General features: G+C 28.6%; 1 protein-coding gene across 5 annotated transcripts in view; it reads right to left on the bottom strand.

The window, feature by feature from the left end:
• LOC136986920 (inositol-trisphosphate 3-kinase A-like) overlaps window positions 1-13469 on the bottom strand; it is an 84364-nt gene that overhangs the window by 26896 nt on the left and 43999 nt on the right. For all 5 annotated transcript variants that reach the window (XM_067284554.1, XM_067284557.1, XM_067284555.1 and 2 more), the window contains exons 4-5: window positions 9956-10099; window positions 829-956 (exon numbers count right to left, since the gene is read on the bottom strand). In XM_067284554.1, the coding sequence (XP_067140655.1) occupies window positions 829-956; window positions 9956-10099 (272 nt within the window). The remainder of the gene's footprint in view (window positions 1-828; window positions 957-9955; window positions 10100-13469) is intronic.

A 13469-nucleotide genomic window follows, 5' to 3' on the forward strand; every position in this document is an offset into this window, starting at 1 on the left:
GTTTTTAAGAAGCAGAATAGAAAAAAATTCTGTGTAGAAAAATATAAAATATGTTATCAAAAATCAGACTGCATCTTACATACTATACTTTAAATATATTTTTTAAATTTAAAATTTTTATTTTAACATGTTTTAAAATAAATTTGTATACTTTTTTGACTTCCTATTCTGCTAATAGAGCTTACAATGAAACAGTCACTAAAACATTCTTAGGATCTCGCAATAAAATAGAAAATAGTGGTCATTGACAACTGAAGTGGGTAAAACTTCAGCATTAATTATCATCTAGATAAATAGCTGTGCATTACAAGACACGAGACTTCACACCATATAGATATGGTGAAATTTCAGTCCAGATGACAGATCTGCCCAGATTTTTCTGCTTATGAGCTCATGGGCCCAGCATAGATGTCTACACATGTCAATTTAGTGGGGAACTGGTCCAAATGTGTGTATTCACATGATCTGGATAATTAGTCATCTTAGTATCTTTGATTAGCTTCTATGCAAGTTCCACATCACTATTTTGTCAGTTCTATCAGGAAACTACACTAGGAAAGCAGAATGGCAATTTTCCCCATGCAAGTCATCCATTGCAATGGACTGGAAGAATATTCACTATCGACCAGTAGAAAAGAGAATTCTCGGTATGAAGAGATACATAGACAATATCTCGATAGAACCTGGATGTTGTCTAAAAATATCACATGGGAATTGCTCATCCATGTATTTACCCATCCAGACAAACACCTGACTCATAAGAAAACAGTCTTCTGCTACCTAAACAATTTATTTCAACATCTTTTGAAATAAAACATTCATACTTACTTTTCTGAGTTTAGATTTCTCCTTGGCCTTAGCTAATTCATCTTCTAAATAAGTACGTATTCCAACTTTTACATCCATGACACATGGATTTTGATAACCTGCCAAAAGATCTTGAAGTTCTAGATATACTGAATTTAATATTAAAGAATATATATTTTTAAGAAATAAATGAAATTAATCTAAAAAAATATAAATGCATTTTTAATTTTAAATTAAATCACTTATACACATTAAAATAATTAATTTTGATACAGCTTTCTGCAATTGAAAAATGAACAAACACAAATTCTTATATGACAATAAATACAATATATATTAATATTGTTATAGAGCTTGCCAAGTTAAATATTGTTTTTTTTTCTTAAAATTTTATCTGAAAACCTATTATGACTGTGCTGCTAATGGGAAAAGGATGTACAGGAGCAAAACACTAAAAAAAACTTGAGAAACATTGTGACAATGTCACAATAAATAATCGCTTGTTAGAGTTATCATTCAGAAAAAATACCAGAGTCGTTAGATGTGAAAAATTAAATAATTATAAACTTTTCACAGGGTAACACTTCCATGCAGGCAAGTACTGTGCACTCATGTCACAGCAATGATTTAGCACATTTCAGATAATCAATGGTGTTAGCATGAATCTAAGTGAATTTAGAGAAAGAATGCCACCAATTCATCATTAAATGGCCCATCTCCTATGGATAATTATATAGTTTTTACTAATAATAGCTGCTGTACAGAAAAATCAAGACCTCTCTTGCTCTCTGTTGAAAAGAGGGAGATATCTACTGACTAGATGTAGTAATGCAGTTAAGGTGTCCAAACTGGCCAATGTGGAAACAATGCTCTGTAAGCAAACTGTGACCTCTCTGGGTATTGAGAGGCAAGAAAATGTAAAAGAAGAAGAGAAGGAAAATAATTTTGAGTCTACACTAGTGGAATGTCTCAAGTTGATGGAGAGAGATGAAAGTTCGACCACTGTCATTTTCATGACAAAACTAATTCAAGTATCACATAGTTCTATAAGGGTGTGCTCTTTTATTCCTTCGTGTAACTACATGTGAGCGGCATCCGTTTAAAAATTCCTGTGGACCACGTTCCTATATTCCAGCTGGAGTGCACGCCGTTGGATGGCAAAAACGGCTGCTTGTAGTAGTAGTTTATGGTGGAAAGCAACATGGCGTCCTCCATGGCTCAAATAGTTTCGTTTAAGGGTCCATTATGTGGTTTTATGAGTGAAAATTTAGAAGTTGTGAAAGCATGTAGTTATGTAAGTGTCTCCTCAAATTTTTTCAAGTGGTAGCTGGCATTCTAATTTTATTCGCGGCTACTTTGAATGTTCTGTCAGCAAAATAATTCATCTTATGGTTAAATTTTACAATTGATACCCTTCTTTTGTCTCTAAAAACTCAAAATATAAAAATTATAGATTCTTCTTTAATGATACTATCGATAGTATGGGTGCCACCATCTTTCTTTCTTTTACCGTCATTCCTAAATGCCTACAAACAGCACACTCCTGTAGTAGCGGAAACGCAGAGCGACCGCTATTAATGAACACACACTAACTGAACAAATTTTGGATGTTAAAACAGAAATAAGTTTGATTCATCAAGACATTAAAGATTTTAAGACCAAGATTGATTTATTGGAATTGGAATAGAAGGTCAATAAATTAAAACAGTTTTACTGGATTTAGACAGGAAAATGGAAGTACAACAGTACATGGCAAATAATATTTTAAATATAACTAATAACGTAATCAGATGCTATTTGACTATCTGATGACGGATAGCATGAATATTAAAGAAAGTCTGTTAAAGTTCTTTAGACCCCGAAATTGGCAGAGCTTAGAGGAAGAAATAATTGAATCTTATAAGAAAAGAAGAATCCATAAAAAGTGAGTTAGGTACTATTAAAAAATAAAAGACTGATAATATTTGATTTTTAACTACAGAAAAAAAAAGGATCCCGAGAAAAGATTTACAGTAATTTATAATTACAACCCAATCTCACTCAAGAAACTAGAGATTGTAGAGCAAAAATTCTTCCATTTTATATAAAAGCAAAAAAAAAAGGTATGCAAGTTTTATTAAACTATTATATAATTTATAGGAATAAAAAATTTACATACAGTTTTACAAAGGACTGTTTGGGTTGACACTAGGTCTATTTTAGAGATATAATTAAATAAATTAATCAACTGATTAATTTATTTAGTGCTGTGAATGCTAACATTAACCAATATTGTAGTGGCAATTTTGACAGTTTATACTCATTATTTAATAATGAAACTGATATCAAAGTTATTAACTAAAATACTCAATGTGCAAGAAAAAGGTATTTTTCTATTTTAAAAAACTATTAATGTATGATATTCTAGGATTAGAAGAAACTTGGATTACTAAGTTAACTGAAAAAGAGATAGAGCTCCAGCAAAAATCATACAATTATATTTGTTCCAGCAATAAAAAAAAATCAGGAGTTGATAGACCGAAGGGAGGAATGATGTTATTAATTAATAAGTAAATCTTTGGAAACATGGTATAACTCCATGTATTTAATTATGTAATAACTCCAATAAGAATATACTCTTATTGGAGTTATTACATAATATTTGTTCTGGTCAAGTTAGGCAATTGTAAATTTAGTAAGCTCCCTAGTAACATCTGGCTATAATTGTGAATTATACTTCTCCATATGAAATGTTAGAAAGTCCATTTGAAGAAATGGAAAAAATTTTAGAGAATGGTCACATTTCACTTCTTTATGGTCAATTATTGGAGATTTTAATGCCAGAATAGTAAATGAATGTCATTCAATTTACAACAGGAATAACCCTGCAGTTTTTAATATAAGTAATAGTCACAACTTAAAATTTAATAGGAAAGGAAGTTTATTATTTAAATTTGCCCAAAACTGTAATACACTTATCCTAAATGGTCATGTGGAAGGGGATTATCTGGTGGCCATACTTTTATCTTGTCGAGAGGTGCATCAGTTATTGACTATCTTACGTTCTAAATTTATTTTGGATTATTGTGCCAGATTTGAGATTTCCTATATTGATTTATCAGACCATTTTCCAATACAATTAAGTTTAAATAAGTCATTTCATGATTAAAAGTCAAGTAAAGGGGATAAGTCACAAATGAAGAAATAAAAATGTAATATTAAAAATTACAAATCATAAATAGGTGACAGAATTAAATTAGTTCATAATATAGCATCAGCAGAAGGTCTTGATGTAATATATAGTAAATTAAGTGAAATTTTCAACAACTATGTAAATGAACTGAGCCTAGATAGAGTTAAATACTCAAATAGGACAATCTCAAAATTTAAGCAGGAATGGTCCAATTTAGACTGTTATAAGGTCAAAAGAATTAAAGAATGTGGATTGGCTGCTTTTTGCAAAAATAGAACAAGAGAGCTGTTGATAGAGTATACTAGCTGTAAAAAAAAAAAAAAAAAAACAGTAATCTAATAAAAACAAAGAAAAGAAGTTATTTCAATTTGTTGAATAAAAAGCTATAAATGGGTACGAACATATCCCTCTTTTGGTCAACAGTGAAAAAATATCATCCAATAGATCTTGTCAAATGGTTATTTTTAATCATTTTACGAAAAACTAAAAAATAATTATTAAAATCTTTGATTTTTTTATACAATTTTATCTGTTGTCACTTTAAAATTTTTAATGGAATAACAACAGTATTAATAAGAATTTTAAAATAATTATGCTATCTAAAAGATATATTTAAGAAAGTAAGTTCATCAACTTGCAAACTCATTATATTTGGAAACAAGCCAGATTCACAGTATATAATTTATAGTAGTGATAAAGTCTGTTGAAATGTAGAAGATAAAATTGAATTACTTAACAGTATTAATAGCAGTATTCACATAGTAAATATATTCAAACTTGTGTACATTTTAAATTAAATCAGAATATCATACAGAGATTAAATGGAACTCTAGAATAATAATAATAATCTGAAAAGCATAATTTTTTATTTTACTTTATTAATCTATAAAATGAAATTTTAAAACCTTATTTGTAAGTCTTTTGTGAAATATAATACCAACAAAAAAATAGACATTGGTTAATACTTTAACAGTGATCAATGTCAAATATACGAATGAGAGAAAAACCAAGGTTAATTTATATGAGTATTTACAACAAAAATACTCATTTTGTTGTGTGTACATACAACAAAAATATCAATTAAAAAATCTCATTTTAATTAAAATTTTTGATTATAAGAATCAAATACAGTCAAACCTGTTTTTATGCGCTCTTTTTATGTGCGATTTTTATTTGTGCGATTTTTTTAATGCGAATTTTTAATTTATGCGGTTTTTTTTGTGCAATTTTTTTATTTGTGCGGTATAGTTAGCGACTAGTCTCGTGCGATTCGTCATGTCTCACGTTGACTTATTATAGCATAAATGCACTTATTATAGTAATATTATTGCATGAATATGCGAAAAATGAAATAATTTACTTTTTAAGTCAACAAAACACCACCTGGACAAAAATATGTAAAACAGACGATAGACCAGACGATGCAGTCAAGTGCTGACATCTGTTGTCAATAAATTCTATTTCGTACGGTTTTGAGTTATTTTCTATGTGAGACTTTTTTTATGCGGTCCCTGTTGACCGCATAAAAAAAATATTTTTTAATTGTGTTGCGAAAACTATTTTTTACAGCCATTCGTGAAGTTTCGTGCTATTTTTTTTAATGCGGTCCCTATCCCCCGCATAAAAACAGGTTTGACTGTATATAGAAACATCAAACAACAAAATAAATATAGTATCAACACTCGGTGTTTTTGATATACAGTAGAATCCACTTATTGTATCACTTTGGCACTTGCCTCTACTGATGATAGTAACTGATATTTATTAATTCTGATATTGGAAGGCATGTTAAAACAATTAACAAGTGTATAACCTAAAAATTTATTAATAATCATTATTAATTAATATGTAACTAGCATATATGCCCATTGAATTTTAATTGGTTCTTTTTAATAAACTTTTGTTAGGTTTTTTCAAGAAAGTTTTCAAACATATGCATGTGAAATACAGGTAGTCCTGTACTTTTACCTAATTGGTTCCGGAAATGTTTATAAAAGTCGAAATGTATGAAAGTACTGTAAAAAGCTGATTCTTCTTTTGCTAAGTACGTACATGCAGACATCTTTTTCCAAAATAATCCAGTCTCTTCTACGTTGAAGATTTGACAAGGAGAATGAACTCCATCTATATCAGAGAAAGTGAAGATAAATTTGCAGACAGCTTTTTTATCTGCACTGGAAGCTTCCCCAGTAAATTTAAAAAACTATGTAAAGACGACCTCATTTTAAATTTGTTAAACCAGCCTTAGCTTGCTACAAATTCAGTAGCAGAATCTTCTTTTAATCGTTTCTTCCAATCTTCATGCAAACTAAGAGCCTTAGCCTGAATAATTGATAAACTCAACAGGATGCCTTTTTGATGTTTATCTTCAATCCATAAAGTCAAAAATTTCTCCATTTCATCCATTACTCTGCAATGTCTTTTTAAAACAATCTTTGAAGAAATATTTCGTTCTTGTTTTTCACAATCAAACATATTGTCAATTGTCTTAACTTATATGAATGACCAACTGAAGCAAAAGATTTGCCTTCAGAGCGTTTCAGAACAAGCAGAAGCAAGCTTTCAGAACGTCTAATTATATCCATCTTTGATTTGATAGTATGGACATTATGAGACCTTGATTTCTTTTTGTCCATGTCAACACTGCACATTTTTCATTTTTCACTCATGTTTATGAATTAATTCAATTTTTTACCAAAACAAAAATGCATACAAAGTAATAGCACATGTCCTAACATAAACTGACAAGACAACTTATCAACAAAGAGCTAACTCAAGACGTCCCCCTGCTCAAAACTGAACTTGTGACACCAAAAATAGACTTGATTAATGTTGAAAAGATGGGGAGGAACTAATGACCAATAGTTCACGAGAAAGGGAGAATCATTACATGAAAGTATGCATGTTTTGCCATATATATCAATAAAAATTGAAAGTACAAAATTTGTACAAAATAGAAAAATTGTACAAAAGTAGAGGACTGCTTGGTATTTGTTTTATTGTTTTAATTTCAATTTTTAAATGTAAAAACAAAAAAAAGTTAGAATGACACCAAAAATAAACATCAACCACATTATACCATACCACCATATGAAGATAAAATTAAATTACAATTCTTTTTTCATTTTGGATTCTTCCTCTCTGTGGGTATTAAGAGGGTCATTTCTCGAAGCACATTAGAGATTCGGTCAGGATTACAATGCCAGATACAAGGCCAGTGGTGGGGACAGAACCTGATATATCTAGGACAGATCATTCATGAAAAATTTCTAGTGTTCTTCACCAACCCAAATTGATCCCATATACTCAGAGTGGTAGGCTGAACTTAAACATCATTCTCTCACCTAGTCATCTGCATTTCCTGTATGATCTATAATATTTTGCATAATGAAGTTATTATTTAATCATCTTCATTTAATATAATTTTATATACATAATTTGTAAGTGTAATTATAAATTCATACATAAAATTAGAAAAAAAAATTGTAATTAAAAAACCATTGAAGCTCCAACCAACAGCTCAATGAGTTCAAAACATTTACTTCCGGTGCTGATTGATACATGATTTTCCATTAGTCAAGTAGGATCATTTGATCTGTGCTTTGGAAAAAATCATTTTATTATTTTACATTGATTTAAAGATTTTACAGAAAATAGACTTTACACAAGAAATATGCAGTTAAATTGGAAAATATTGGATAATAAATTCAATTAAAGGTAGATATCATTTTAATATTGTAAAAACATTTTGACTTTAAATGTGAGCAAGGAAAATAATGTCTTTTTAAATATAAAGTTAATTTATATTTAAATTAACTTTATTGTGACATCATCACAATGCTGGGCTACAATTTTAATCATATTTTTAATTAATTTAATTTAAAATATATGCTCTCCACCTTAAATTAGTACTGTAGTGGCTTGTCCCTGTACATCATACTTTTCCATTAGCAATGGCGTTGTGCCAGTCATTTAACTAACTTCTTTCAGGGAAAGTTTTAAATTGAAATAACGTGACTTCTTCTGTTTGCATTAGAAGTTCATCTATAGTTAATTGGGGCCTCCTGTCACTAAGCTTTCCGTATATGGTCTTGATTTTCATGTATCTAACTCCATTCTTGAGATTAAGGAAAAACGGATGGACAACAGTGGGAATTTATAGGTCTAATTTTTTTCAATTGCAGCCCAAAAATTGGTTAAAAAGTGAAGTTTAGATGGCATTGGGATCAGTGTAACAACTTGTTTTTGTATATAATTATTGTTTCTCTTACCACCTTTAACAATGAATGATGTATAATTGAAGTAAAAAAATACATCAGTAATTTAAACCATTATACAACAAACAGATTATAATAATAAATAGCAAGTAAATATTAGCAAGTAAAATTAGCAAGTAAATATTAAAACAATAATAATAGCTGAAAATGATTGCATATTGTCAGCCATATGTTGAGGCATAACAAAAACTTCAGCTTGTTTTTTTAAAGCTGTTCATGACACTGTACAGAACAATGGTTACTCCATAGATGCAAGTTCATAATTGCAATTTAGTCTACATATAATCCATCTCACTGAATAAACCTGCACCTCCTTTCAAATTGTCTTTTAAACAAGCCTAAAGGCTACACACATTAAAATATTATATACCTAGCTAATGATAATGATTACGTGTAATTAGAGATGGATTAATGTTTTTATAATGTACTTTATGTTTTGGACATGTTAATCTCAATAAAATTAAATAACTGATAACAACACACACAATAACAATAAGTGAAGTCTACCATATAAGATGCTTTAAAGATATTTGCATTCGTTCTACATTAACAGTTATGACTGGTAGAAGAAACAGACTGTCACAATTTCAAAATGAGTGTCTCCATTTCATCATAATCCATGTTTGGAATTTTCTATTTTTAAGATTAATATTTATTATTTTTCATAATTTTATTTTTAACTTTTACTAATTCATTTTTATTTTTGTACTTTATATTAAAATTTTATTTAAATTTACACCACTAGGCAACACAAAACAATCTAAAATATTTGATGATGATGATGCAATATATAACAAAGTGTTTTGGTATCTTCATAAAAATTAATTCCTTACAAATGTATAAATCAAACAAAAACAGATTTATTTCTGTAAAAGAACTGACTAAAGATCATGTAATTGCATAAAATTATATTGTCATTATATATCTTTGATATACTGAAGTTAAACATGAAATTACCACTGTAAACTTGTTTCAATATTCTTTTTGATTATACCTCATTTTTCCTTATAACATTAACAGTGTCAAACAGTAAAAAATTATAGAATGAAGTCTAAAAAATTGATTTTATAACCAAAATTTATAAATTATGTAAATTTACAAAAGAAAATTCAATATCCTATTGGATTTTTCTATTTTTGTTATGTGCATGTCTTTATTAATTCTAAGTAAGTGTTTTTATACAATAAATTATTTTCAAGTTATTTTAGGAAGAAAGAATGTACCAAACAAAGAAAAATAAAAATATTTTATTATAAAACAAATTATAATCATTTCATAAATAATTTCTAATGATTTATAAATAAGTTTTTTATTGTTTTGACAATTTCTGATCAGTTCTTACATGTTTTAATCATGATCGAACCAAACTATTTATTTTACTAATAAAGATTTCTAGTAAAACTATATAAAATAAATTGCTTTTGCTAGATGCTTATTTAATTAAAAATAACGTGTTTATTTAAATATCACATATTACTTTTAAGGCAAATTTTACAGCATTATTTAATTATTATATATTTAAAATTTGAAGTTCAGAATTTATATGAAAAAAAAAATTACTGAGTTGAACAGTGTTTTTAAGATATTATTGTATTGCAATACATATAGTATCTTATTTATAAATTACCAAGTTTATAAAAAAGTAGAAACTAATGATTAAAAACATTAAACCACTGTTTATAACAAAACGAAAGGATACCATCATCATCTTCAGATACCACCTTTCCTCGAAACTCTGGAACAAAAGATTTCAAAGCATCTTCCATTAACCTACGTAGACATTGATCTTCATTCCCACATTGTTTTTTCAGGATTGTTCCATGATTTCCAGATTTAAAGTTACCTATGTATATGAAATATATTAATTTCCAGAAATTTTAATTTGAAACATTAAAATAATTATTATATAATAATTAGTCTAATATTGTTTATAAACTGAAAGAAATGTTTATTTTTTTAATTTAAATACATTAGTAAATGTCCAAGGACAAGTAATTTCCTCTTCCCTAAGTAAGAATAATCTGTAGATAAAAAAACAAACACAAAACATTATAAACAAAAACAAATTATATGATGCACTTGTTTGAAAAAAGTAAAGAAAATAAAATATAAATGCTGATATTATTTAAAAATAAAATATTTTTATTTAACTAAATATAAAAAATTAAATACCTACATGTAAGTTAAATAATATTGTATAAAATCAAAATAGAATACATCCTCAATATCACTCATACTACTAAAACTCTAAAAAATTGATTTTAAGATTATGCTCAAGCAATAAGAAAAAGCATAAATGCATAATGCATTTAGAATTCTTTTGATAGGCACACAAAGGTACATCCAATAAAAAATAATATAAACCATTAAAATATCCATAAAAGCAAGATCAAAATATTTAATTCTTTCACTGAGGACAGAGAATCCCAATCTAGCTCTGGCAATGTTTGGGGAGTCAATAAAATAAATTCTGAAGCTGCCTTTAAGAAAAAAAAATGCTTTAAGATTGCTATAAAACCTCATTTAGAAGAGATGGAACTGCCATAGACTGTATTGGTAAACAATGATTCATAAGTGACTGGAAACTGGCGAAGAAAAATGTACAGCACTCAGATGAAATCGTGCAACAAAGTCTCTAACACAAAACAAGTGATAATTGCTTTATGATCTCGGAAAATTTATTGTTGAAAACAATACCAAGATCAGTGATTGATTGTATATTTTGTATATTATTTCCAACAACGTAATGGGGAATTACGAAGTAGGAAGAAACACTTCACAACTGCTTTGGTTATACATTAAAGCATCAATTATATAAAGTAATTAGGATGAAAAAAAAATTTCAGATAATCGGATCACAGTTAATAAAAATAAAACACAACACTAGGGTTGATAACGAGATTGCTCAATAGCAGGCTTCAGAAGATCACTGATAATTGTTATTATATAAAAATATTGAAATTTCTGTAATTACTACTCTCTGAAATTAATTTTGATTGATTACTTTTTCAGATTATTGATTTTAAGTTTATCAACTCTTTACTATATTGATTTTGAGATTATATTTTCCAAACAGACAAACAAATATTCTAAGTCTAATTATAGTACAGTAAAATCATGATTGATATGTTTAATGTCATTGGCATATGCTTTAAAAATAGATTAATTTGTGCAAGTGAATTGTTAATATAGGCAAAGGGGAAATACTTAATATTGATCCTTGCTGGATGCAACAAATGGATGGGGGGAAAAAAATCTAAAAATCCAAAATCATCAATTTTAATTTTACATAAACATAGAAAATTATTTAACTAAAAATGAAAAGCAAATAAGAATGAAAAGGATTAATGTCACCACTGTGAAGATGAAAGACATTAAGAAGAAACATGTTTGAGTGAATTTTTGCTTCACTTTTCCTTTTACCAGCAAAACTTTACTAAAACGTGAGCTTTGCTTCAGCAGGCATATGAAGAGGACTGTGAGCCGTTCACATTGTCATGAGTGGTTTAAGCATTTTAAATAGGACGGAACATCAATTGAGAAAGATTCAAAATCAAGACAACTGACATTGAAATTTTTTTTAATCATTGAGACATAATCCATCTTGAATTTATGCCATAAGGTCAGACTGCTAACAAGGAGTTCTACATAGAAGTTTTAAAGATGTTTGAGGAAAGATGTGTGTTGGAAGAGGCCTAAACTGTGGGAAAAAAGATCTTGGTGTTGTATCATGACAACATGCCATGTCACACATCTCTGCTTGTCTGCCAATTTTTGGCCACTAACAATGTGGCCATCCATTCCCACCCCAGTACTCTCCAAGCTTAGCCCCTGTACACTTTTTCCTGTTTCCAAAGTTGAAAAAGGTGTTTTCAAACTGTATATGATGTGTTATTCTCGCATGCTAGGATATCTGTATTCACAATTAATCTAATCCTTTAACAACATAACAACTTTATTGTTAACTACAAAGGTCTCACAAGCTCTACGTGGATGGCAAGCACACATCGTACTCCAATGCTACCAAGATGCCCTCTTAGCAGAGATGTATCCACTGCCCTCTCATAGCCAAATTATAGCCATGACATATGACAGAGATGTCCAACCTGCGAGCCGCAGTGCGGCCCACTGCACACTAAATTTTTTAGGTACATTTTAATTTATTTTGGTAAAGTATGTTGTAAACTGGATACACTTTGATGTCAGAATAACATAATTGGTGCTAGAAAACTGTACTACCCCACACGCATAACATACTGTTGTGAACAATTTTTTTTGTGCATAAAAACATCAAAACTGCTGAAAGAAATAGGTCAAGCGATTCCAATTTAACATTCTTAGAACTAAGACTAGTAACATAAAAGCAGATATCGACATTATTGTAAAAGGAAGGCAATGTTAAAACTCACATTGAATTTATTTTTTGTGAGTATAATTTTTTTACCATCAATAATATATATATAATTACAAAAAATACTGTTTGTTATTAAAATTTAATATTCACATTTTGAACTTTTTAAAAGCATATATTTACATAAAGTACCTTTGTGGCCTGCCAAATATACCTAAATTTTTAATTTGGCCCATTAGGAAAAACGATTGGATAACCTTGGTATATGAAATTCAACAAAATTTGCAGAGACAGCTACAGGCCATCTCACAAAATGAGTTCCAGGGAACATTCCAACATCGGCAAAAACAATAATGCATTGCAAGCAGAGGGAGTACTTTGAAAGGGACAAACATGTATAATATTGTAATCACAGTAATAAAGTTTGTATGACAAAAGTCCTGTCTTTTTTGAACAGATCTCATAAAATAAGCAATTTTTTTTTTCTACTTCATTATAAATTGCAATTTGGATTGTAAATTTCTAAAATTTTTATATTAATGCAAAATACACAATTCCAAACATTCATGATAAGACTTATACATAAAGGAATTATAACAACAGGACTTGAGATTTTTTCTTTTGTAAATAAATAAATAAATAAACACAAACATTAATCTGACCTTAAATGAAGGAGGCTCTTCCGGTAACTTAACAAATGTTTTGATTATATATAGTTGATTTTGCCTATTGCAATCAAAATTAGTAGGTTCCAAAATACACGAGCTATGGTACATTACAATAAGAAAAGTTATCATCATCAGAATTCGGTTATTGTTATTATCTTCAATTAAATAAGGTTTTTTATGTTTTCTTTTTATGC

The sequence above is a fragment of the Centruroides vittatus genome, unplaced genomic scaffold (genome assembly GCF_030686945.1).
Source record: "Centruroides vittatus isolate TY-2023 unplaced genomic scaffold, ASM3068694v2 scaffold_1323, whole genome shotgun sequence".
NCBI classification, from domain to species: domain Eukaryota; kingdom Metazoa; phylum Arthropoda; class Arachnida; order Scorpiones; family Buthidae; genus Centruroides; species Centruroides vittatus.